The 27,353-nt window shown below is 51.2% G+C and overlaps 1 protein-coding gene across 7 annotated transcripts; it reads right to left on the bottom strand.

Moving 5' to 3' along the window:
- Positions 1-7,612: 7,612 nt before the first annotated feature.
- VEGFA (vascular endothelial growth factor A) lies at positions 7,613-27,081 on the bottom strand. 7 transcript variants are annotated; one of them, XM_042880028.1, is made up of 9 exons: positions 26,971-27,081; positions 21,608-21,659; positions 16,309-16,505; positions 14,496-14,572; positions 14,126-14,158; positions 13,812-13,958; positions 11,408-11,479; positions 10,140-10,271; positions 7,613-7,872 (listed from the first exon to the last, which is right to left on the bottom strand). In XM_042880028.1, the coding sequence occupies exons 1-9, from the start codon at positions 27,034-27,036 to the stop codon at positions 7,851-7,853; spliced, it is 798 nt and encodes a 265-aa protein (XP_042735962.1). In that variant the 5' UTR covers positions 27,037-27,081; the 3' UTR covers positions 7,613-7,850. The 7 variants fall into 7 exon arrangements, 6 of the variants coding, with proteins under 6 accessions (XP_042735962.1, XP_042735973.1, XP_042735979.1 ...); XM_042880039.1 differs by lacking the exon at positions 10,140-10,271; XM_042880045.1 differs by lacking the exon at positions 13,812-13,958.
- Between the last annotated feature and the right edge of the window lie 272 nt (positions 27,082-27,353).

Genomic DNA, 27,353 nt, shown 5'->3' with positions numbered 1-27,353 from the left:
ACAGAAGCGATTGCAAATTCCAGTGCAAATTGAGAAATCCCCCAAAAGGATTTAGAGAGATTAGAAATGAGCAGGAAACAAAATGAGGTTTAACTTGAGAAAAGACAAGCTGATGTATCTGGGGCAAAGCTACTTTGCACTGGAAAGAGGACACCCTGGAAACTGCCAGAAGAGGCTGAGAACAAGCAACTGGAGAGAGTTGAATTTAGAGAGATAGACACAAGAGATTCTAAACTTATCTAGAGCCTCTTCTGTGGTTCTGGAGTGATCCACCTTTGAGTGCGTTCAATGGAGGTCACTTTCTGAGGGAAAAGGATTATTGTTATAAATGAAAGCTAACAGGAGATGATTGAGTGCAGAGCTCGATGAGTTAATGTAGGGGGCTTTGAAGAACTTCACAAGCTGTCATTAGCCAAGAAATGCCCTCAAATAAGACATGGTGAAACTCCACAAGCATCTGAGGTCCGTGTTTGAGAAGAGGGAAGTGCACCTAGACACATTTATAAACCTAAAGCAACAACATGAAATTGAGGCACAGAAAACAGAGACTAAAGAGCAGGACAAAGTCCAGAGGGTGCAATGCGTTAGGCCATGGAGTATGACCTGCACAAAGATACACATGTTCAGATCAGCACATTTGCAACTGGTGGACAACTGAAAGCCAGGAATCGTTCCTCTTGGGATGTCTCTGCATTCATGTCTGGTCCCAACAATTCTACAGGGGTGTGGATCACACCGAGTCCCACAAAGTGAGTCAGTAATGTCACAGAATCTTGTACTGCACATCCAGCCACTCCAGTGGACTACTAGTGCATAGGGCAGTGCCACTCCCTGACTCATCAGCACCACCTCTGGCAGTTTAGCCAGTTCTCCTGGGTGCTGTGTACTGCCTCGGTCTGCAGTGTATATTTGCAACACATAGTTCTCACAAGCCAGTACTGCGAGCAAGAAATTGGACCTAAGCCTCAAGAATGGCCTCAGATTAGTCACCGAGTAGCTCAGGATGAGCCTGTGACTCATAATTTATGGTGCCTACGGAGACTGGAAACAATCAGATTCAATGCTGTTGACCCCAGTTCATCGCACTTTCTATGATGAGATAAATCAAAGTAACTAGGAGTTGGCTTCTTGTTCTCTAGGAGCAACAACACTTCAGAAGAAACATAAGCTGGTCAGGTGCTTCCAGGCTGCATCTCCCCGTTGTGAGGTCCTTGCAATGCAAAATAAGGTTTGCACTTTCCAGCAAGCTGCCCAAAATAATGAAGGGGACTTGAGGAGGAATGAGCCAATTAGAGCTGGAAAAAAAAGAAAAAGTGGAGTTGACTGACAGAAATTTGCTTTTCTGGAAGTTAGTTCTCACAGTGACCTCTGAGCAGCTGGGTGAGGTGTTTCCTTGAAGGGAATGAGTTCATCATAAAGCTCTGCTGGGGCTTTTGGTTCTGCAGTCCTGGAGTTACAGCCAAGCATAGGCAGGAAGAATAACAAAGGTGCCAGCAGGAGCTTCTGGAGGAGAGGCCAATGACACAGGGTAAATGACATGCAACATAGGCTGCCTCCAGCGCCAGAAGTCTCTGTAATGAGAATGATATGAAGGTTGGGCAGCCAAACAGCAGCTTGGAAGCCTTTCCAAAATGTACACTGTAGCTCAGGCAAGAGTTATGGGTAGGAGTTATGGGTGAAGGGCTCTGCTCAGTTCATGCAGACCCCACTTCTGGCCTTAAAATCAGTGAAGAGGTGATGGAAGTGGTTTATCTGCTTAAGTTGTTCATTGTAATCATCTGTCACCTCTCCTGAGCTGTCCATGGGGCTTGCAGTGAAGGGGTCTGGTGTCTCCTTCTGCTCAAGTATTGCTATCACTGAACAGGAAGCAAAAGACTCCGCGCCACAGATATGTTCAACCAAGATTTGCAAGTTCTTGCCATCCATAGCCAAAGCTTCACATCTGCAAGGCTCCATGCAAATCAGGAGCAAGGCATCACTACTTGCATCTCAGGTTATTTCAGTATGCCAGCAGTGATGGGGCAGTGCCCAGCAGTGCCAGATATCTTTCCCAGCCTGAGTCCTGCCATGCAAAATGCTCCAGGTGTGGAATGTGCAAGAGGCAACTAAGCAGCTGGCAAAAGCCATGTTGAGGTAACTCCATAGCTGAACCCTTGCCATGTGGGCACAAGGTTTGTAGTTCAACTCCTTCCCCTGCCATGTTCAAGTGCCAGGCTTGGCCAAGAGGTGGATGGCACAGGGTGAGCAGTGGGGGTACCCCTGTGTTAAAGGCACATAGGAGCCTACAGCAGCAGGTAGCAATGGGCAGATGCTAGAAGAGACACTTGGGCGCTTTCCATTTGAGGAAGAGTTAGGTGTATTTTTACTTCTTAAAAATGCTGGGCAAATATGAAAGACTGAGGCAAAAATAAAGAGCATAAACCAATAAGATTAGCCCCATATTACAACATAGGGACAGAGTGCAGAAGTACAGACATTTCCTAATATGTCCCTCAGCTGTGAATGTGCCACATCACCTTCCTGAATGTACACTGAGGCATCTTATGCAGAGCTTGAAGGAGATGTGTAACTGCAAGGCTTCTTCAATCCTGGGCAGATAAACAGGTTGCAGTGTGGAAGAAGCCTGTCTGCCAAATTTGCGTGTCACCTCCGGATGCACACAGAGCTGCACTGCTGGGAGATGCCCCAGTGTCCCTCCCAACACATGAAGCTGGCAAACCACTGCCACCAGGACTTGACATCCAAGAGTGGACTCAACCCTCATCCCCACCATGGTGCAGGGATGCCAGAATGGAGGGGAAGAGCCTCTCCGAGGACCAGAGCTCTTCACATTCCTCACAGGCTGCCACCAGCCCCTAGTGCAGGGTTATCACAGCTCACCACAGCCTATGAGACATGGAGCCAGCCTAGCTCCTGCCTCCGGTGGCATTCCTACAGCACCTGGCCCAAAGGTGGCCTGCTCTCAGGTGAGGTGCTTGGGAGCCATCTTGAGTCTTCCTTCATAACACACAGTGGAGATGGCCCAGGAGCCCAAGCAGAGCCTTTCTCTGAGGTGCTCTCTCCTTGCTTCCCTACCGGGAGGCTGACAGGCTCAATTCGCAAACTAAATCCTTGTTAAGTAGTAACAAGGAGTCAAAGCAGCTATCAGGCGTCAAATTGGAAAGAGGGAAGGCGTTTCCAACCTAAAGCACGCCTTTCCCGTTGCTAGTGGAGTTTTCTATCTGGGACACCTTTTCCTCCCTTTTCAGGTGGCTCCACAGTTTGAGTCCCACAGAATAACTGAAGCAGGCACAAGGAAACCCATTTGTGCTGGGCACACAGCAGAGAACCCGGCCGGGCCCCATGCGTCCTCACATCACCCCAGGACAAGGCACATGTGAGTCAGGTGTGACAGATGAGCTCAGGACTGGCAGGACAAGGGAAAGTCAAACTCCTGAAGCTGAATACCTTCAAAGTGTGATCCTCACCCACATGTAGCCTCTCCAGGGAGGGCAAGACTCCCCTCCAACAATGTGCCACAGCCATTCTCTTCACAGGGGGGTGCAGCTCAGCCATATCTTCTCTGGAGGGTACATGTGAAGGGCTGGACTGCTTCCAGATGCCTACTTCAGAGCAGGCTTGGACAACCTCTCGCTGTGCTGCTATCCCATTGCGGCTGCAGTGCATGTATTACATGGTGCAAGGCTACTGCCTGGGCCCTGCAGCAGCCACAAACAAGTGTATCCCTTCAGCAGGTGCAGTTGTCCCAGCTGAAAAGTGTCACCCCACCAGGCACAGCCACTGTCTCATGGAGTAAGCTAGCCCTCGGAAGCAGGAGGAGAGAGGACTGCAGGTCTTGTTTTCCTTCACATCCCAGAAGCAGCCAGCTCAGCTCACCATCAGCAGGCAGAACTTGACATTTGTGGCCCACTACATCTAACAGACTTGGGATCTCTTCTGCTGAGATACAACATCCAGAACAGTCTCTTCAGCTCAGAACATGGCAGCACCACTGACATGCTGGTTTCAATCTTTTTGATTTGCTGGCATGTAAACCCTTCCAAGCTCATATAGAGCCAATGCAGGTGTATTGTTTATAGACTAGACTTCCTGTCTTTGTTGCCTTGCACAGCCATCTGTGAAACAGCCAATAGATCCTTGCAAGCCAAAAGTCAGTGGTGAATATGCTTGACAAGAAACTCCTTGGGTTCTTCACACAGCAGCATCCACAAATGGGCCTGCTCACCTTCACACCTCTCACCAGTGCATTCTACAAGATGTTACCGAACGAGATGAAGCAGAATCTCTTCAATTACTTGTCCACTTTTCTCTGTTGTCTGCAGAGTTCAAAACTGCAGATCCGCCTCTTGAGCTGCCCACACTGCACTAAATAAAAACTGGATCCTTTGCCTTGACAAGAGCAGGACTGAGGCAGCCAGGAACTCAGAGGTCTGCATTAACCCGGTTGAGTCATCTCCATTATCCAGGAAGATCCTGTATGTTCCTTTCTGACATGGCCAGATGACCAACAGCCTGTGACACACTCACCCCATGGCTGATGAGGAAATGACATTGCTTCCAAGCAGCTTTTCCTCTCAAACGCCCCAGAGCACATCACAGATGTCACAACAGTACCTCACAAAAGGCTGAGTACAGTTAGAGATGAACAGTTCTTCATTCCATATCATCCAGGATGGTGAGGTCTTGCTGAGCCGTCACTGGGAGCCGGTTACACAGCTCCAACAGCGAACACCAAGTCCATTACCAGCAAAGGGCAGGCTCAGAGCATTACTTTTCATCTTGGACTGTAAGATCCACCAAGCTCATGGGCACTCGTACTTCTACAGTACCCAGCACGACGGGGATTGACTCCTGGTAAGACTAGAGGCAAGGCTGCGACCAGCACCACATTCCTTGGTATGAGAGGCTGGAAATGAACCCGGGAGTCCTGCCCCCTCATTCCTGCCCATCAGACCACCCTCTTCTCACTGAGCTGGGAACTTCATAACAGTATTTTGGCGCCTACCTCCCACTGATTTCAAGGGGCTTTAGGTACCTAGATGCTTTTGGAGGCTCTGGGCCCAAATCCACGAGTCCAACTGGCAGGTTGCTGGTGCCCTGGAGCCTCCAGAGGCAAAGCTGGAGGGTCCGCTATGCAATGGAAGAAAATCAGGGTGCAAGGTAGAAGGAGAAGGCAAAGGAAATCAAAGTCAGAATTAAATTCTTTAATACAAAAAAAAAGTTTGTTTGTCGTCGTCGTCGTCGGTTTTTTAAGATATATCTGTAATTTCTTTGTTTAAAAATAAATATGTACTAAGGAATATCTTGAAAAAACTCACTAGACACAATATGTAGTGTTAATATCTTTTTTCCCCGCAATTATTACAGATAAACAGTAGCACCAATAAATAAAATGATAACAAATATTAAAATTAAAAAGGAGAGAGATTCAAGATGTAGAATTTTCTATTTTTCCTGTCTCTTCTTTTTACATATATAAAAAAATCGTAGCGTCTATTTCATCCGAATCACACATATACATAAACATATATATATATATACAAACACATAGCCAAATATATATATAGTATGTAGATGTATATCTAACCCTTGTCTCAATAGGAATGTGTAGGGGTAGGTGTTAGAGAAATTAATTAAATAACTGCCCATAACATGCTACTGACTCTGCCAACAATTGGGGAGAGATGGGATGGGACAACAGGAAAGTTAAATTTATACACAACCAGTACAAATAAAAAAAAAAAAAAAAAAAAAAAAAAAAAAAAAAAAAAAAAAAAGAAAAAAAAAAAAAAAAAAAGAGGTACGGCTTATAAATAGTTCAAATTAAATATTAACAAAGAATACTGAAAAATCCCTACTCTTTAATTAAATTATCTGTTTAATTTCTAATTTAAAAAGGGATATTAAATAAGTATATAAAACACTTTCTCTTCCCTCCCCCCCATCGGAAGCCTCTGTCTTGCGCACGATGCAGCATGAGTATTATACATTGCAGATGCAAGCACCCACCCGTGTGTTCTCCTGAAAGTCATCACTCAGATGGGGAGTTCCTAGTGGTTAGTAGTCACTTGCTGTGAGTCTGTTTTTAGACTGTCTTGTCTTTTTTGGAAGCTTTCCGTGTTGTACATTATCAGGCGTTGAAAATTCAATTGCAGATGATGTTTGGCAGATTTCTGACACAGACCGAGTACCTTTTTGATTATTATTATTATTATTAATAATTTTAATCACAGAACTAGATTATATATATCCACATAGATGTACAAACACGCTTTCAGGGGTGTGTGTGTGTGTGCGCGTGTGTAAGGTGGGTTCCACATACACCGCAGAGTATATTGCAGATACACACATAGCCAAGATTTTCAGACATGCCTTAGGGATTCCGGCTGCCTTCACATTTGATTCCCAGACCAAGAGGTGGAAAAGGAGCCTGGTCTTTACACTACGTCATCAAGAAAACCTTGACGTTCCCAACGGTCACTCATACTGGACGTGCAAACGGAAGGCAGCAAAAATTGCTTTCTTTGTCCCCCCTTCCATCTTGGCATACATATATATTATTTTTTATATATATATATGTATAAAAATAAATATATATATATAAAAAAAGAGAGAAAAACACAAACATACACGCACACAGACACAAATGCACACATTCACCTACACACACACACACCCCTACTGTGTATATACTTTTGATTAATATCCCTTTCCAGAAATGTTCCGTAAGCATCTTGGATGCTCTTGAGTGGCAGCTCTGTGCATGAAGAAAGCAGACAGTGCTGAACAATTGTGTGGCTAGGCACCGGTCCCCATTCTTGCTTCATCACACTGCAGGCCTTGTGTCCTTTTGCAGCCACCAAGGGCGGGAAATCTAGACTCCTGTGATACTTTCTTGAAGGGAAAGTTAGTGCGCATCAGCTGCCCACCATCCTTAAGAGAAGCCAGCACGTCTCTCTGGCAAAGTTTCTATAGCGAATAAAGTCAACGCAAAATGTACACTGACATCCCATGTCCCAGCAAGGCAGGCAGGTTATGAGACGAGTAAGGGCGAATGTTGGGGGAAGAGAGGGGAGGAGGAATCCTTGATCACGCAGACGGCCATTTCCTTGGCCTTTGACCCATCGCACCCTAGGATGCCGCTCTTTGGAACTCCCTGCCCATCCTCTCCGTCACCTCTCCTCCCTGTCCCAGGCAAGGAGAAGGTGGTTTGTGGTACAGCACACTCTACAGAGAAACAGCGGAGGCCGCACAGGTCAGTTAGAGTTAAGAAGTTTACACCCAGCGCTTCTACTCAAGTCCAGTCTTAGCTTGTTTCTTATGCCCCAAGTAGCCCGCTTGTGTCCACAGCAGTCGAGTATTATCCAGTGAAGACACCAATAACATTAGCAATGTTAAAAAAAATAATCAGTATATATATATATATATATATATTATATATATATGTGTGTGTGTGTGTGTGTGGTTAAGATATACATATATGTATATATAGATGTGGTTAAAATATATATACATATATATATATGTATATGCATGTATACACACATATATATGTATGCATGGGAAAACCCATCAAATACACCCCTATAGTCTTCCTGGCTCTGTTATTTAGCAGCATGAAACAAAAAAAAAAATAAAATAAAACAGTTCAAAACCCAAAGGTGAATTCTGTGCGGCGGGTGCCTTGGGGAATGTTCCTTCCGGAGTCCATCGTCCGTACTGAAAGTGCTGTGCTCTACCGATCCTTCATTTTTAGGGTTCATTTGGATTAGTGTTTTGTTTTGTATTTTTCTGTCCAGGCGAGAAATCAGGCTCCAGAAACAGGGCTGTTCCCCCTTCTTTTCCGCTGCTCACCGTCTCGGTTTTTCACATCTGTCAGAGAGGAGAGGCAAGGAAAGAAAAAGAGAAGAGGTTAATGTTTGTGGCAGGGGAGCAGGTGGGGCAAGGGAGGGGAGGAAGGGAAGTGGCTGATGTTTTTAAGAGCACATGGTGTTAAGACATGGCATGACGTCACTGGTGGGGTGAAGTGCTGTGTAGTTGGGCAGAGCAGCAGAGTCTCGACCCGTGAATGGGTCGATGAATTCTATTCCCCCAGGCTCACCTAGATGTGGGGAAGCACTGGTACAGGGGGAAATTTAGGAGTAGGATCAGAGGTCTCCTCATTCACAAGCTGAGTTGAGTGCCTTGTTTGCACCCTCTCACAACATGCACACATAGATACACGCATACACACAAGAACAAAGCCAAGCAATGCATGCAGAGAGACACACTCCCCCAGCTCCCCACCTAGCCTGTTATTATATAGGGTTGGAAGCAATACAGACAACAAAGCCTCATGCAGGCAAGAATTTTGCTGAAAAGAAAGTGCATCTCGTTTCAGTGGCTGCCATGAGCAGAGGTTAGCGCCAGAGGACAGCAGCAGAAGCAGCCTGAAAAAGCAGTGGGAGAAACGAAAAATTGCCCTCCCTTCTAGAACCCAATTCTAACTTCACAAGGAGATGAAGCAAGAGGAACTTCAGCTTAACCAGCTTTTTGTCTGGAAACAGATAACATACCCATTCTTAGGACTCCTTGCTATCTTTCTGGCCAACACACCAGCTCTGGAAACCTCCCTTAGTGCCAGTCATATCACCAAAAGGAGGGACTAGTAAAAGACACAAGTAAATCCCTTCTGCCATCACAACTTATTTGGGGTATTGTTTGTTTTTCTTTGTACTTTGTACTATTTCTCACTCTTCAAACTCTGCAAGGTAATTTCCAGTTACTCTGGGGATAGGATGCAAGACCAGGTGGAAAATAACAAGGTAAGGTCTGGTCTCACTCTCTGGGAGCTATAATCACTGGCAGGAGGGTAACTCTCTAAGCTGCTGTAGTGTGGCCCCTCCATCAATTATTTTCCCCCTCAGACTGCAGCACCCCAGAAAACTTCTCTGTATGCAAAACAGTTTTAACTGCTCTGGCATTGCTAGATGTCTCCCTGGCTTTGGCACAAAGCACTTGCACATCTATTGGAGGCACACGCTGCCTGAAGCAGCCCTAGTCACCTAGCCAATTCCAGGCAGGCAAATGGATGCCTTCTCCATCAGGATGTAGCCAACAAAGGACCATGGATCTCTCTCCTTTATCTTTTATCATCCAGTCACTGCTCCTGCAATATTCTCCTGACAAGAAGAAGCTCCTAGACTTCTGTGAACTCAGTTTGGAGTCACAATCAAGGGCTCATTAGCAGCTCCATCTTTATGCCACTCTCTGTAATAGGTAGGATAATCACACACCAGAGATGCACACATAGGTAGAGTGAGCCAAGAGATCCTGCTGAGCTCACCAAAGAGCTCAGGTGAGAACCAGGAATCAATTTCTGCACATCCATGTTACAGACAGGAGCATGACAGGTAATACTCAGGCAATACACACACACTGTGGATCTCTGAGTAGACAGTAACCACACAGTGTCTTTCCATCTCCCAGCTCGCACGTCTGAAATACAGACTTCTGCATGCCTCCACCTACAACAGGCTTATCCTTGCTGTATCCCACACCACAGCCCTGAATGCGGCCCCTCACCCCTCAAACCACAACTCTGGCTAAGACATGAAAAGAAGAACTTGTGAGTGCAGGGAAGAGGACAAGGTCCTCTCCCTGGCTTTTAAGAATAAAAAGGCAAATGAGAGTGTGGCCTGGCCTTTCTCACTCTGCACACAACAGAGCACCCACAAGCCACACAGAAAGAGCTTGGAAGACAGGGGAGGTGAAATCTTAGCCAGCTAAGAAGGATTTGGCTTTGTACGACAGTAGCCTCAGAATTGCATACAAATAATGTACAGAAGGCTACAGACCCTCCCCATAGCTACTGCAGCAATACAAACTCTTATTTTGTTCTGGGGGAAAGGAAATCTTAGGTATGAACACCCATCCCCATCCAAGTCCTGACAGCATATCAGAAACGCACAACCGCCCCCTGACACGGAGAATCTCTGTCCTCCTCTCAGTCCTCCCTCTGCCCTCTGGCCCATGTAGGACAGAGAAAAGAAGTGATCACATAGCACTGGTGCCAGAAGTCAGCAGGAAGCAAGCTCCCCCCTCTTTCTTTCTCTCTCTTTCTCTCTGTGTGTTTCTCTTTCATCCTTCAGGACACAAACCTGCAAGTGCGCTCGTTTAACTCAAGCTGCCTCGACTTGCAACGTGAGTCTGTGAATTTGCAGGAACATTTACAGGTCTGGGGATCTTGTACAAACAAGTGCTTTCTCCTCTCTGAGCAAGGCTCACAGTGACTGCAAAAAGGCAAAAGGAAAGATGTCTAAGCTACAGCGCTTCAGCAGAAAGAAAATACACATGCAACACCCTAAACATCAAAGCAATCCCCTTGCCCCCTCCCGCAGCCCCCATGCTGCCCACTGGAGTGTCAAGGGCTGATGGGTTTCCAGCAGCACCCCAGCAGCCCCAGGACATGGTCAGGACAGCATCCCCTTGCATTAGCGTAAAGAGAAAGAAAACAGGCTCTCTGCACAGTATTCACAAATGCTGCATTGAATCCTTTGGCATACACCACAGGGAGGAAGAAGGGAGAAGCAAGGATGGGAAGGTGAGAAGTCCCAACCAGCTACTGAGGAGTCAATGAGAGGCATTCTCTGAAGTGGGCTGTTGGAGTAGAAAGAAGCCAGAGGCTGAACGAGATAAATACGCAGGGTCTGTCCCTGCTGGAAAGCAACTGGGCTCCAGCACTGTGCGCTTACACCTGCAGTCTGCACTGCCCTCCTTTCCGTGAGCCCCATCTCCACCTTGCCACCTAGGAGCCTGCCCTGAAGGACTGTGAATTTACAATGCAGAATTTTGTGAACCACTGTGAGAGAGAGCGAAAGAGACGGAGACAGGTAGAAAGAGGCAAGGAGAGAGAAGCCACCAAATCCAGCAGAGAGAGAGACAGAGAGCCCCCCCCAAGTTCCCCGGCACCCCCTCTCCAGCTTCCCACCGTCCCACCTCTCCTCTCCGCTTGTGACTCCACCAGACACACACACACACACACACGCGCACACACGCACACACACACACATGCACGGCAGGCACCAGCTCGTCTTCCACCAGCTGTCGCAGCGAGGGCACAAGGCAAGTGGAGGACAGCGCGGGACAGAGCTATAACCAAAGGAGTGGCAAAGAGGCGTGGGGCACCTGCCCGCGCTTCTTTGCCCAGGGGAAATGGTCACCGGTGATGATTAGAGAGAGCCGAGCAAGCCAAAGCCACCTTCCCTGAGACACCCTTAGTGCCAGAGCGGTGCCACCGCCAGCATTGCAGGACCTGCAGCCCACCAGTGACTGGGGGGGAGGGTGTGATTCTGAGTGAGCAGCAAGCAGGCGGATTGGTTGGGGAAAGGGAGGGAAGAGAGTCTACAAGCAGAGGACACAAACGTACAAGCTGGGTGGTTTGTACCGGCCTTTCTTGCGCTTTCTCTTTTGACCCTTCCCCTTTCCTCGCTTTGATTTTCTGGAAGAAAAACAAAACAAAAAAAAACAGAGAAAGAGAGAGAGAGCAGGAAAGAGAGAGGGAGAGCAAGAGAGAAAACAGAAGAAAACGCAAGGAAGAAGAGAGAAAAAACACAGCCATGTGCCTTGCTGGGAGGGGAAAGCACATGAGGCAGGATTGGAGGGCAAGTCCTGGAGTGAAGCACAGACCTCCACCTCGCACACACACTCACTGGCCCTCTTGCAGCACCGCCACCAGCCTGCCCGCAGCCAAGCCAGCGCCAGGAACACAGCGTGCAGAGGCCACCTCCACATGAGGCTCCGGCATCCACGGGCCTCTGAGGGTACCCGCACCCCTGGAAAGGGGCAGTGGAGAGGGGAAGGGATCAGGAAGCCTGGTGAAAGCATCACACAACTGCAGTGAGCGCAGACAACCAGCTCTGGTGACAAGCTCAGGTTTACGCTGGCTGACATGGAGAAAAAGAGACCACCGTGATCTGATGGTGAGGAAGGGACACCCAGCAGCCCCACTGTAGGGATGGCAATCATCCTGCCATGGGATGGGAGCGATGGGGCCCTGGGCTCAGTACGCTGGGGACAAGGATTGAGGCCTGTTCTGAGCAGTTCTGCTGCATGGGAGCAGAGGACTGCCGCCTGAAAGCTCTGCTCACCCACCCTACCAGTGCCTGTGGCTCGGTGGACTCAGGAAGACCTCACTTTCTGCTCACGCACCCTCCAGCATCCTCTGTGATGAGCAACAGAGGATGAACAGGAAGGTCTGGCCCAGTCGGGACACCCAGGAGATGAAAACTGCAAGCAGCTTTCAGATTTTCCTTTCTTTCCTCCTCCATCCAGCCCTTCCCTTTGCTTTCCACATAGATCTGACAGACAGACAAACGGACGGAGCCAAAGCACTCTCTTCAAGATTCACCTGCTGCTTCTGATTTTTGAGCAGGAGCTGAGACAGGCAAGGGCTGGAACATGCAGGCATGGACAGTTATCATGGATCTCTGCAGCCCACTGAGAGCACAGAGAAGGGGAGGCTGGAGCCTGCATTGCTCCTCGAGCTGTATCAGCATAGCAACAAAGGACAGGCATGTGAGAAGGCCGTGGGACAAGCACCAGGGTTTGTCAGACTTGTGAGCCCCACAGCAGCTCAGCAGCCTCCCTCCTTCCCCACTTTGCCTGGGGGCAGCACATCCTGGGAGGGAGCTGTTGAGGTGGAGCAGGGGGACAGAAAGGAACACCACAGGTGTTTCTTAGCCTGCTCCAGTCTTCTTGATGGAATGTGTATCAGAGCATCAGCTCACTCCCAGCTGCTGCCCTACATGTCAGGAGGCACAGGGAGGTGGTGAGGAAGAAGAAAATCAATCTGAAGATGGAGATATATAACGGGACTTTCAAATCAGAACAAATCAAAGCATACCGATCTCTCCCATCCCTTCCCTTCCTTCCCCAGGGAGTGCAGAACCAGCAAAGAGCAGGCAAGGTGCTGTTAGAAGAGGAAAGGGAATGCAACGCAGTCTGGGCTGGCTGCTTCACCCACACCCCATCCTCACCAGAGCTCACACAGACCCAACTTGCACACCTTCAAACCACAGAGCCACGCAGATGACCATCCCCAACACGGTCCTGCACAGAGGGGAGCTTTGGCTGCACAGAGCCTGATGCAGCCACGAGCAGTTTTCCAGGGGAAAGAAGAGGGACTGGAAGGCAGCTAGAAATCCACAACCACCAGGAAAGGGGTGAAAGACGTTCTCTCTCACTCTTCCACTTGCTCTCTGTTTCAGCCTCATCTCCCAGTATTTACCCCTTTCCTCTCCAACTCCGCACCTCTATATGGCAGAGTCACTATCCCAGCCATGCGCAGTCCGGCTGACCCTCTTGTCCAGAGAGGTCACTTTTTGTCCATGTTGTTCCACGTTTTGTGATCGTCCCTGCAACTACTGCAGGACGAGAGCTTTTTTTTATCTCCTTTCCACAACCTTTTTACTTTGGGAAGGAAGGAAAGGGAAGGTTGTGCCTTAACCTTCTTCAGGTCACCAGAGCAAATCCATCAGCTCAAGAAAACTCTCTTGAAAGCCTCCACCAGGACCTCCACATCCTTTACATCCTCCCAGGCCCCCACCCAACCAAAACCAGCATCACATCGTGCATGGCATCAGTCCTGCCTCCACCAAGCCTCCACTGCCACCTCTCCCTGTAGCCAGCAGAGCTCCAACCCAAGCTGCTGTGAAAGAAGCGAGCAAGTTCTCACTCAAGCAGCAAGAAAAAAAATTAATAATGAAGAAAGGCAGCGATATGCAGTAACCAGAAACACCCCAGGAGGAGGCAAGGGAGAATGGGGGCTGCACCTTGAATCCATTCTGGTAGGACACACACGACGGGACTTCCCTGACTCAGGGTAAAGCATTAGGAATGACTGCCATGGCTGTGGGTCATGCAAGCTCCAGGTCTGGGGTAGGTAGGAAGGACCATCAGATCTGGGTTTCTGTGCCCACCTGGAACGGATTCAGAGTGTTGCCCCATGCACTACCATATGCCATTTCCAAAAACACCTTCTCAAAGTGAGTATCTTCAACCAATCAAGGAAAAGGGCAGGGGGCGGTAGGGAGAAGAAATGCCAACCAACCACCAAAAGAGAAGGGAGAAAAACCTTGTCACTTACTTTTCTTGTTTATTTTTGACATCTTTCTTTGGTCTGTGAGGGAAGAGAGAACAAAGGCATCATTAAAAGGGAGCTTATCACATACGCTTCCAGTATTATCTCCAAATCCCACAAGTCCAGGGAAGGACATGTACAGCTGCCCTCCTGTTGCACCTCACCAAGGCCGGAAGACCCCAGGCTGCAGGCTAGTATTGTCCACCTGTCATATCTAGACATGGAGGTGCCTCATGAGCAAAGCAGCTCTTTTCCAGGCTCTGTCATCCCACTGAAAACCAACTGTGGAGACAACGGTCTCAACACAATGGCAGAAAAATAGAAAAGGCTCAGAATAAGTTAATTGCAAGAGGAACCAGTGCTGCTCCATTCTCACCTGCAGTCACATTTACTGTGCTGTAAGAAGCTCATGTGCGCTATGTGCTGACTCTGATGGGGTTTAATTCTCGCGATCTGGAATGAAAGAAACAGAGAGGGTCACTGCCCATTCACTATTTGTATTCATGACTCCAAATCAGTCCACTGCCTAGCAAAAGCATTTTGTACTCCAGGTGCTCCTGGGAAAAGCATGGCAGAGTTTGAGCTAGCTTTGAGGCCCTGTTCTCTCAGTCAGGGAAGGCCTTTGATCACAAGCAAGCGGCAACACCAGTCTCGTGCCAAAGCTCTGTTTGCTCATGCATGCAAGGTGCCAGTACTGGTGGACTGCCTTGGAGACAGGCATGGGAGAGGGCGTAACACCACAGTAAGAGTCTCGCTGAGCAGTCAGCCCTGGTCAATACTAGAAAGACAGTGATGGAGCATCCAGACTGCTCTCAGACAGAGGCAGGCTTCAGCCTAAAGCAAAGTCCCAAAGTAAAAGCTCCGTATCCAACTAATTTTCCCTAAGCCACCACTCATTCCTGGCTGGCATCTCGTTTTCTCTCTGAGACGACACAAAGAATACATCTGGTGCTCTGTGCTTAAAACACCCCTGCAGAGCCAGACTTTGCCTAGCCCCCAGCTCAATGTGCCTCCAGGGAAGCTGCATTAGAAACTCTGCATGTACTGTCACAGCCTCTCAACCCAGAACCTGGCTGGACCACTAGCTCTAGCATTAGCCACTGAAATGCCTGTGACCCTTTACAAGCATGTGGGCATGCCAGTTGAAACCTGTAATTCAGCACGGAAAGGTAAGAAAACCACCCTTAGTTACACTGTGCTAGTAGGCTCTGACCCAAGCAGGAGCTTGCAAGTGGAAAACCAATACAGGGGAACCACAGAAGGACACAGACAGATTCTCTCCTGAAGTTCAAACATAGCTGAGGTCACAAGTGAAAAGCACTGGCTAGTAATCATATAGTCCTGCAAGTCTCTCATCCATTTAAAAAACTGATGGCAATATTTACAGGGCCCATTCAAGAGGGTGAAAGACATGTGGGAGCTACAAGTCAAGTACTTGGTGCGAGCACCATGCTGTATACAAGCTGGGACCCAGGCTGGCAAAGGCAGTGACAAAGCTCTCTAAGCAGAGTCTCTAAGCCTTCCCCATGTGCCCAGACTTCACTATCACAGTCAGTCTGTCTCTTCCAAGAAATGAATTAGGCAGCCTCCAAATAAAGGAGGAGTACGCCTAGAGGCAGAAAGGCTTTTCCACTTGACACTGAAGCAGAGTGTTTCTTAGAGACCCTTCCCACCCCTGCTGTGCCAATGTAGCTAATGACCCAAATCCTCTGCTCTGTTGGTAAAGGCTGACCTCGCATGCCCTCCGGGAGGGAGTACTGGCAGGCTTTCCCCTTCTGCACTACACTGCAGCCTTGAAAGCAACAGCTGTGTGGACCAAATGCGGAGTTAAGGTAGAGCAAGGGCCTGGGGAGCATCTTTTTTAGGGCCTCAGAGCTAACAGCATCAGCAATGGGCCTTTGCGTTCTCTAAGGTAAGTGCCTCCTTTGCATAGTCCTAGCTTCTGTATTTGAGCACCAATGAGCATCAGAGCCACTGAAGAACAGATTCTCTTTTTAGCTTTGCATATAGACAGGAAGCTCACTTTTCACCCTTGTGCGGTGTAATGCTGGATGCGAGGATCAGGAAAGAGGTAAGCCCTCTTGATCTGACAATTTCCAGTTCCCTAGGGTAGGCTGCTCTATGAGTGGCTGTGATGGGTGACTTGCTTACTCCACCCAAGCATGCCAGCTTGCAGGTTGGGCCCTCACCTCCATCGTGACGTTGTACACATCCACAGGGACACATTCTAGGCCCTCATCGCCGCAGCAACCCGCACATCTCATCAGAGGCACACAGGATGGCCTGAATATGTACTCCACCTCATCAGGGTACTCCTGGAAAATGTCCACCAGGGTCTCAATTGTCCTGCAGAAGCTGCGCTCGTAGACTTCCAGGAATTTGATAACTACAGGGAGGAATGGAGGGAATAAGTTAATGCAAACTCAGCTCAAGAATGTCTAGTTCTTTACCCCTTAAAAGCCAGACAGTTGTAACACATCTACCCTATACTCTTCACTAACAGCCTAAGTCCTTTCTTTGTCTCTGCCCTACACACACACACACACACACACATACCCTCCCACCCACACCCCAAACGAAGTGGGGAAGAGGAGACAGCCTCTCCCTGACACTGCTTTAGGGCACAGACACGATGGACCAGAGAGCTTTACTGATTGGATTGGCTCTCCCTGACACCATGCATCCAAGGTGCCTCCTCCCCTGCCATCCCCGATACATTCAGATATGCTGCCACCAAACATATCAGCTCAGCTGAAAAGCATCAGAAGCTGCTGCATATGATCTGCACTCTGGATTAAGAACCCTCACTGGTTCATCTTTTACCCCCTTTCAAAACAGCCAGTCGATGCCTCAGCGGGTTTTAGAAGGCAGGGGTATGTAAGCCAGAAAAAGAAGCATCCCTCTCACAGACCCTTGCACAGAGAATGAAGAGATGGTTCTGAACAATGCATCTATGTGGCTTCTTTCTTCCCAACAGACACCTCTTTTGCCCATGCGTAACATCCACCTCAAGAGGCCACCTTCAGAATCACCTGCCGCAGGCAGGCAGGTCACAGCCCCCGTGTCTCTACATCAACCGCTTTCTCAAAACAAGGAACTGAACCACCCACTGGGAGATTCAAAGCAAGACCACAGCACCCCCAGGATTAACTAGACCACATACTCGGCTACCGAACCACAGTAAGGCCACGTGGGAGGGGAAACGGGGTGGATCTGCCATTATCCCCTGCCTTTCCTCTGAATGGAGCAAACACTGACTGCTTGCGATCTGCACCGATTTCACAAGCGTTTCTCAATGTTTCCCAGTGTCTTGCCAAAGCTTCGTCTTGCTGCTTGGTCAAGGGTTGGAGAGATTTAAAGAGATGAGAGATAGGAGAGATAAGCACACACGCACAAAACCCAGCTGCTAGCACACTCCTGCAAACAGCGGGTACCTGGAGCCCCCCAGGCCTCCTAGCTCTAGCAGCATGCAGGCAAAGGAACATGGCTCAAACGGTGCAGAGGAGAAGAGTACGCACAAAGAGGGAGTACCTGCCCCATGGTGTTACGCACTATAATGATCCACCTGTACAGCATACAGAGTCCTACAGCACCAGCATTGATAACTGAGTGATAAGCGCAAGTGCTTGCATCATGGAAAAAAAATGGTCTCCGGTAAGCATTTCTAAAGCGCCCTAAACTGGCATAAAGGTTACTTTGCCACACACACACACACAAAAAAAAAAAAAAGCAAAAGCTGTAGGGCTTGGAGCTCAGAGCCCACAGTTAATTGTTGAAAGTTAATTCGAGGTCATGCAGAGCTGACAGTGCCACAGTGCTGAGAGCGGGTACAAGAAGGGAGGAGCTCCCATCCAGAGAGTCTGAAGTGTCAGCGAGCATGAGCTACTATTAAAAGAGAAAGTGGCTTATGAAAAGAAAATGTAGCCTGGCAGGCACAGATTGCTTGCTGGTATTCCTAGCCTAAAAGACAGCATGCTTCTGTTCCCTGTCCTTCCCTCCCTCTTCCTTCTTCCCCTGACTGCAGTGTGCCTCTTGTCCGTCCGTCCTCCTTCCATCGAGTCCACGCTACCTCCTTCCTGCTCCCCTTCAAAGTGACCCTACTCACTGCCTATGTTCCAACAAGTTGAACAATTTAATATGTGGGAAATTCTGCGGGCACAATGACAGCTACTGAACTGCACTGCTGATTATTCACACTGTGCCAGCAGAAAGGATCTGGGAACCCTGGCAATAAAGGCACAGCTCTGGATAGAAATGCTTGTGGACTGACAGCATGGGGAAGGAGGAGAGCAAGGAGGGAGGGGAAGCAAAGGTTACCTGTGCAGATCAAAGGCTGCTCGCTGAATTTGGCTGAGATATAAAGAGGCAGAAACCAAAACCAAGAATAAAACTAAAGTGAAACTGATTCAGGTCTGCTATGCTCTCTGAATGTTTACACTGCGCAAGCAGCTGGATTATACCATCGAAACTGCACTATAGATTGGCCACAGGAAAAAAAAACAACACATCTGAATTTTTCTGCAGAGTTTTTTAGTTTCTTGGCTGCACCCTGCTAGCTGCACTTGAGATCTGGGAGATCGAACAGGACCAATTGCCTCCCATGAACAACGCAGAGTTTTCGCTTTTACATTAATGCACACTGATCTTCCAAAGCTGCAATCAGCCTCTGGATAGGAAGCGGGGACTCCTTCTCCAGCTGCCTGTCAGATCTCCTGCCGCCAAAGGTGCACTGCCCTGATCCTGCTGCACACAGAGCATTCACACGGAGACTGCAACGCTTCACAGTCCATTTGCACAGCTACAGCAGAGCACATGACTGAGGTACAGTCATCTCTCAAAGCCCTGCCCCTGCTACGCTTACTCCTATGCACCGGGAGTCATATTCCACACTTTGCCGGGCTGATTCAGTCCATGCCTCCTTTCCATTGGTCGTGTTGGGAACGGAAGGACGTCTGTTTTTGATGGGAAGAAATGGGAAGGTCACTGAAGGACTAATGCCGTTTGTTCTGCTCCCCTCCTGCAATTTGGGCCTCAGCCCATGTTAAAAGTTAATCCTGCATTTAACACACACCCCTACCCTGTAACACTCCTCCAGATTTGAGTCAGAGGTTCTTCTTTGTGAATGGAGAGAGAAGAAAGGTTAAAACCCAGCCAGGGTCCACATTAACTCTTCAGGGCAGACACAGCCATGGCAGGTGGGATTGAGTCCAAATTTGGAGCAGACGAGTGGGAACAAGCGAGACTAGAAAAGGAGCAGCTCTATGATCATTTTGCCTTCTTTTCCGTCAATGGCTCTGCAGCAATATAGACACACTGTTCTTTTAAAAATAAAAGTGCAGCCACAAGTGCTGGTGGTTTCCTTTATTTATACCAGAAAATCTTTGCTCGTGGAACAAACAAAGAGTGTTTGTCTGACTCCTCTACAACTTCCTGTGCCACAAAACATGTGGAAAGCTCTCTGGAGCACAAAAGGGTAGGGGGTGAAGCTAAAATTACACGCTCCAATCAGAGCAAGTTCATCCCAAACAAAAATCTGTTGCTGCTTGCAAGCACAAAATGGCCAAAGACACAAAATCACCTTTCCTGCTGACCCCAAAGGCTCCAGGAACACTGGTGGAAAAAGGCACCGTGGGACTGTCCTCCTGCAACATAGGCACATCGACGGCTCCTCTTCAGAGAGGATAAACTGAGGTACTGAGAGCAGACCTCCAAGGTCATCCAGCAGGACAGGAGCAGAGCCAAGAAGGTAATGCCAAGAGTCCTAACTTCTTGCTCACTGATGTATTTGCATTGCAGGGTCAGGAATAGCACCAAGGCAATAGCACTGAAGTCTCACTGCTCACACTGCTAGATCAACTTCTCCCCTGCTCCCATCCGCCTTCCTGTGCCAGGGAGTGACACTCCGCTCAACTCATCCCCTCCCCAGGAAGGTAACTGGTCACAACAAATGGCCAGATGAGGATACTGCCTCTTTTCAACCAACAGCAGAGTGACTGGTTACCAAAATAAGCCTCACAGCAGGCTCCATCTTGATCCCTCTGAAGTCACTGAACCTTCTTCTGTTGACTTCAGCAGGAGCAAGGGTCAAGCACAACACATGGCAGCCCGCCAGCAAATCAGAAATTTCGGCCATGCAAAATGGACACCTATCCCAAACAGGCTGCCACAAATCTCTGGCAACGCACTCACAGTCTGTCACACTAATAAAGTTACAGAAATTGAAATCGGGTGCAACAACAACAACAAAAAAAAAAAGAAAAAAAAAAAAAAAAAAAGCCAATCTGGACCCACACTGCTAGAGCCCTCTGCTGACCTCTGGCTGGAATAACGCTGGAGGTCACAGCCCATGGGGGGACCCTTCACCACAGCCACACCAGTGAGGGCTCTGCTCAGCCACGGAGGCAGCAAGGAAAGTGCAGTCAGGATGGCCTTAGAGCAGCTGATGATCACCCAAGCCTGAAGGCTCTGATGTCCACAGTCAGATTGTAATTCGGAATACGCATTCTCCAAAACACCTAAGCTTGTGTTTCCTTCTTGTGGAGACATGGCAGTTACTTTACTGATCACATCCCTATGTGACAGGGCCCTGCTGACACCCACCTTACCATTTTACTCCTAAGAACTGGACTGCCCGCTACCCTGCTGCTGGCCTAAAGGCTGTGGAAGCCAACTGGCTGCAACACGTGGGGCAAGGGACATGCAGGGGGCATCTCCCACTGACCCAGAAGCTGCCCACTCTTCTGGCCCACACACACATCTATCCACAGGCACAAACCAGCGCTGCAGAGGGCTTATTTTGGCCTTGAGGCAGCCAGAGTGACACAAAAGCAGCACGCTTCCCCAGCAGGCCATATCCTTGTCACTGCTGTGCTGCTATAAAGCAGAACCTTTGGGATCAGAGCCCTCTGTACCTCACACCAGAGTAAAAAGGTGTTATTTCTCAAGCCCGACTCTGCACACAGCAATAGCCCGAGCGGGGGCAGGTGGCCCTGTCGGGAGGGCCAGACCCACAGCCTGGTGCTGGGTGCTGCTGGGGCCTTTGTTCAGGATCAGCCCTGGCCGGCCGGGCACCCCTAGCGCCTGCGGCGAAGAGGCAGGCAGTGAAGATGACAAATCCCTTCCTACGGAACTGTGGCGAATTCCTAGGAGGCTGTTCGCAGCTACTCAGCTCTTTGTGTGCGTATATAAATATATATATATATATATATATAAATGAGCGCGCGTGTGTGCCCGAGCGCACGCACGCACTTCTCGCAGTTATGGGAGGCGTGAGGAGGGCTGGGCCGGCCCCGCCGCCCGCCCCGGCTCCAAGGCTGCCCAGCCGCTGCCCCGCGGCCTCCTCGCGCCCAGCACCGCGCGGGGTTTAATGGCGGCGCCCCCACCCCGCGCCCCGCGCCCGCCGCCGCTCCCCGGGAGATGGCGGTGTTGGCCGCCCGGGCCTCCTTCCCCCGAGCCCCCCGCCCCCGATGGAAGCCGCCCCGCGCTTACCTTCATTGGGCTTCCGCTCCCCATCCCCCAGGGCCGGAGCAGCCTTCGACAACTGCGAAGAGAACAGAGAATCGGTCACGACGCGGAGCCGTCACGCCGGGCCGCGGGGAAGGGAGGGTGGGGTTGGGGTCCCGGGCCCGCCGCCACCGGGCAGCCCCGGAGCGAGGCCGTCCCCGGCGGCGGCACAGAGAGACCTTTTGTTCTCCCCGCGGGAGCCGAAAGGAACGAGCGCACCGCAGGGCTGCTGCGGGGCCTGGGCCAGCGGCCGCCCTGCCCGTCTCCTCTATGGCCTCCCCGCCACAGAGCCGAACGGGCAGCGGGGAGGGCCGGGGGGGGGGCGGAAGGGCTGTCGGGCGCCGAAGGGTGCTGCGCCCCTCTCAATGTCACCCACCGCTGTTGGTGGCCACAGAGCTGTCGCTGCCTGGCCCGTGTCAGGCGATGAGCTGCGAGGGCACCGCGTGCTGTGACACCCCACAGCGTCCCTCCTCTCCCTTGTGATAGATACAGGCTGGTGTGACACTTGGCACCGTCACCTAACGGGCCCAGCCTCAGCACTGAACGAGTCCCGAGCTCTGCACTCACTGCCCTGTTGGGACAAGGGGCATTTCCTCAGCGGGATCGGCAGTAGGCAACCCACCCCCAGACTGAGTTGGAGCAGGGTTGCATCACTTTGCTAAGGAAGTGGTTTTTTTAATTCCAGGTGTAACAAAAACTCCACTCTTCCTGCTCCGCGCAAGGGTTGGAGCTCTGACGTAACTTTCCAGCCAAGTCAGGTTTCCCCCTGCTGTTCTGTTCTGTACCAAAACCAAAACGCTCAGGTTTCTTCACTTCTGCAAAGTATGTTGCCACCTGCGTGACGCCATCCACCCCAGAACCTGCTGCATTTCAGCAAGCAGGCACACACAAAATACTGCTTCATCAGCAATCTGCTGTATTTAAGCCTACAAAAAGGTCTTCTGATCTCACAGCTGGAGACAGGGCTGAACGGACCAGGCAAAGTCCACCTCGGGCTCACAACGGGAATTTGCCATCTACAGCCTTCTCAGCAGCCCTGTCCAAAGCCTGGAGTGTCAGCTTTGAAGAGGAGGAGGAAAGCGAGCCGGCAGAGCCCCTCTCTCAGCCATTCCTTTGTGTCTGTGCACAGTTCCCTTTGTTTAAGGTCCCCCTGACCAAACTCCTTGCTTCTCCTTTCTGTTAACGTCCCTCTGTACCTGAGCGTAGCACGCTGGTCCAGGCCTGAGCCACTCCATTGTTATATCCCTGCGAGGAGAGCTTGTGTGCCTAACCTCAGTGCTGTGATAACAGTTTAAAAAGCAGGTTCCTAGGAACAATTTCATCCCTGAAGTGTGAAGGTCACTGCAACAGCGTAAACAAAATGGAGGCAGCAGAGGCTGCAGCGGCCTTCCAGAGCGGCTCAGCGCCTGAAGATCTATGGGTCAGAAGGAAAACCGCTTCAAGGGCAGAAAAGCCTCAATTCACATCATACCACAGGAAAGCAATCACGAGCCAGGTCAGTCTATCCAAGTCACAATGCCCCCAAGACCTTTTGCTGAGGGATTTCTGGTTCACACACCAGGTGACCGTGATGGACTGAGCAGAATTAGCTCTGAGACACCTTGAGGGTCATGCTGTACCTTCTTGGTGTGAGGCTGCTCAGCCTGCTGCCAAGCCCCCTGCCTCCCTGCACGCACACACACACGTGGTGCATGGCGGTTGGGAAGCAGACAGAAGCCACACACTTTCGCTGCTGATCTGCACGTGGCTAGCACCTCTCCCTGCCCAGGGTGTACCAGTGCAGGAGCCAGCCCTCTCCCAGCCATCACCTACACCTGGGTCACAATTCCACCCACAGATGTGAAATGAGATGGATATGGAGCCTGCCAGGAGTGGGGCAACAAGGCTGCTGCGCTCCCTTGGCAGAGCTCAAAGGGGACCTTCTCCGCAGACAGAACTATCACTAACACACAGTTAGCTCACCAGGGCAAGAAACTTCTCTGTCCTTTGGGTACTGCCTTTCACTAACGCTCGCAAAGCCTATCTAACAGCAGATGAGGCGGGGGATTCTGCCTCACTCTAAACCAGGCTGCTGCATATCACAAAGGGCAATGGGAAACCAAAGCATTCCAAGGGACAAACGGGCCTAGAGTGCCCTTCGGTGGGAGCCTGAAGGTCACGCTCTCCTCTGCTGTCTTTTGGAATTACCCAACAGCTCTGTAACACGATTTCTTTCCAATAGATTTTCAGCATGTCACAGAGGTGTGGAAGCAAGCCCTGGGCTCAAGAGCGGGAAGCTCCTTTTTGTGCCCTTTGCAGGTCACAGCAAATACTTGTCCTAAAGCGGGTCAAAACCCTCCTGAAGAAATAATCGTGTTTCACACCTCTGTACCTGCACCTTCCCGTTCTCCCTTTCCTCCCAGTTCCAGTATGGAGCAAGTTATTCTCTAAAGGGAGAGAAAAGGTTAATGACGCTGTTCCTCCCCAGCCATCGCCCCCCTCGCCAACACCACCAGCACTCTTTCTCTCCCTTCCCCTCCCCCTAATCTGTGCAGCCTCATTAAAAGAGCTTTGTAACTGTTTAGGACTGGAACAAACAATCCATCCACTCTAAGAGGGACTCTGGGACAGGAGTTAATGCACTTTTCGTCTTAGGCGCTAGAAATTCTTCTCAGCGGTTTCTACTTAAGCAGAGAGCTCTCGCTGCTCTCCCTCTCCATTGTGCACGCAGCCAGAGGTCGGTAATCCCACAAACGGCCAGCGCAGTGCGGGCACCCTGATACGGAGCAGGACGGACGAGGGATCCCACTTGGGTTGCTCAGGCATCTGTGAGCCCCTCTGTGGTGTCAGCACGGGCTCCCCTGCTCCCACATGAGCACTCCTTCTTCCCCATAAGAGTGCTATGGGGAAGGTGACCGCTGTGCACGGGCAGCTGAGGGGCTGCGGAGCTCCTGGCGCGGCCTGGTGCGGAAGCAGGCTGAAGGCAGCACGGCGGGTGGGTGTGTGATCATTAGCAGTCTGGTCACAGGCGCGCTCTCCCTCCCTGTGTGTCTGAGCGCTGCCTGTTCCCTGTGGCAATACAGCTGGTAGGGCCAGGTCCTTCCACATCTCAGGGAAGGGATAGGTTCCCAGAGCCCCATCGGCAGGGACCTGCCATCACTACAGCTGGACAAAGCCGATGGGGAAGGAGCCGCTGTCCCCCGTATCTCTAGGAAACGGGGACACCACCGCGGCCTCCTGGAGCCCACGGGAGCTCAGTACTGGCGAGCAGCCGGGAGGGTGGCACTGCAAAACCGCCTCTTCCTCCCTCTCTGGCACAGAAGGGCTGTGGCCACACGTGGAGGCAGACACCTGTGGCATCGGCACCGCCCAGCCCACACCGTGACACACTTCCCACCATCCCAGGAGCGAGCGTGCCAACCCCTCGGTGAGGAGCCATCTCTTAGGCAGAGGAGCACTGATCTTCCCGTGTCCCTCCTCCTTCACCCTTGGGAAAGCCGCCGGACACGCGCCTGACCCTGCCTTCCTGCCCAGCCTCTCCACGGCTCTTCTTTAGTCCTTCCCAATGCACCTGACTAGCTAGATAGGTTTTATTCCATATGACAGCCTGATTAACAGCACCGGTAAATACTATTACCAGAGCACAAAATGAAGAGTGGCACTTTCTGCCGTGCCCAGAGCCACCATCAGGGTGCCTACGTGAGACCCACTGGCATTCCCAACATCCCGACCATCACCGTGGCGCCCGAGAGGCCCACAGACAAATAAGGACAGAACCGAAGGACAGACCTTACCGTTCATCCATCCAAGCACTCGCACGGCCCGCATCATCCCACTATCTGTGCATCTCACAGTCTCACGCGGATTTACCCTACAACACCTCCCACCGCTCCACATTTCCCACGCCACACCATAATTTTTCTCCTTTCTTTTCACATCACACCATCCTTCAACCCAGGAGAACAAGCTTTTGCATGGCCCCTGCAGACAGACAGACCCAGACCCTACCTGATCTGCAGCTTCGTCTCCGGGGAAGAGGAAGGGGAGGGGAGAAGGCGCAAGGGGAGGGTTGAAGGGTTTTATCACCGGACACGGACTTGTCTAACCCACAGCCAGGGAAGAGATGCTACTCTCTAAGATTATGGAGGAAGCAGCGGGCAGAGAAGCCCCATCTTAACTGATGATGGAAAAACTCTTGGAGGGTGGAAAGAATTGTCCCATGAGGCAGACGTGGCCGCCAGGCTGCACGGCGCAGCTCTGTGACACGCTCAGATGGGAGCTGAGCCTTGGTTCCCATCCAGCACTGCCCAACGTGCGGCTGTCACCGGGGAAAGTGGAGATATAACAGGCGAGAAACAAAGCGTGCGGAGCCTGCCTCCAGTTCCAGCTGAAATGGCTCCTAATTGGGGAGTTACCTTCCAGCATCCATGCTGAACAAACAATGTGAATAACTGAGCAGCTTGCAGGCGACCTTTATTTTCATGTCTGTGGGAGATGATGTGGCCCATATTCCCTGCAAGAGCAGAGGAGCAGTGCGGGGAGCATTGGCCTCTTACAGCCTTAAACATAATCCATGCCTACCCGGCGCACAGCCACTTTCACGTGGGCACTCTGTCTAAACCCCTTAATATCTCTTGGCAACACAGCCCTCCGGACTCCAGAAACAGATAGATTTATAGGGCAGGTTTGCACACAGCGCTGCCTTTTAGAAACAAAACAGAGAAAGAAAAAGGAGGAAGAGTTGGTCTCTAATCGCTCAGGAATGACAACGAGGCAAAAGTAAAAGTGACCAACGAGGAAGAGAAGGCAAAAACGCGGGGTTTTGTAATCACGGTGCCAGAGATATGTATTTTGGAAAAAAAAAAAAAATCAATCTGGAAAAAAATCAGGATCCATTTTGTCCTCTTTGATCTTTATTTGTTTTTCCAGCGAGGTATTTTGAACTCCGCTCGGCGGCACGAACCCGAGCCGGGACCCAAGGCAAATACGGCCGAACACCCTTTTGCAATGTCAGGAGACCGGGGGACGGGAGGCGAGGCTGATGCAAGAAGGCAGCGCGCTGCCTCCCTGCCCCGCGCCCGGCCCCGCGGCCCCACGGCCACTCCGCGGGGAGCCCCGCGCCGGGGGCGTGCATTGCGCGCACACGTGCGCGGGCACTACGCGCGCGGCTCCCGGCCGCTCGCCCCCCGCCGCAGCCCCGCACACGCACCCGCACACGTGTGTGCGCGCCGCCGGCGCCCGCCCGGCCCCGCTGCCAGCGCGGTGGGCAGGTGGGAGGCAAAGGGAAGGCGGGGGGAGAGGGAGAAGGGACGAAGGGGAAAAGTCCCTCCCGCACAAAGCCCCGTCCCGCCGCCGGCCCCGCCGCTTACCTCCGCGCTCTGCAGATAGAGCAGCGCCGCCAGCCCCCAGTGGATCCAAGTGAGCAGAAAGTTCATGGTTGCCGGCGCACGCCGCGGAGCGGGGCCCGCCGCACTCCGCCTCGCCGCCGCGCCGCCGCTGCCGCCCCGCTGCCGCGCTCTCGCCCGCGCCTCCTCCGCGCCCGCCGCCTCCCGGGCGCTGCGAGGGGCTCCGGGGGAAGGAGGTCTCCTCTTCGGGGTCTCCGCTTTCACCCCTCCATACGGCCGGCTCTCCGCCGGCCCCCGCTGCCGCTCTCGGTGGGCGCTCCGCAGGGCCGAGCGCAGGCTCCGCGGCCGCCCCGCCGCCGCCCGGCCCCCGCCGCCGGGCAATCCGAGCTCCACAGCGGCGCCCGTGC

The sequence above is a fragment of the Lagopus leucura genome, unplaced genomic scaffold, assembly GCF_019238085.1.
Source record: "Lagopus leucura isolate 7727_CA_CO unplaced genomic scaffold, USGS_WTPT01 Super-Scaffold_73, whole genome shotgun sequence".
NCBI classification, from domain to species: domain Eukaryota; kingdom Metazoa; phylum Chordata; class Aves; order Galliformes; family Phasianidae; genus Lagopus; species Lagopus leucura.
This window is presented reverse-complemented; position numbering and strand designations above follow the sequence as displayed.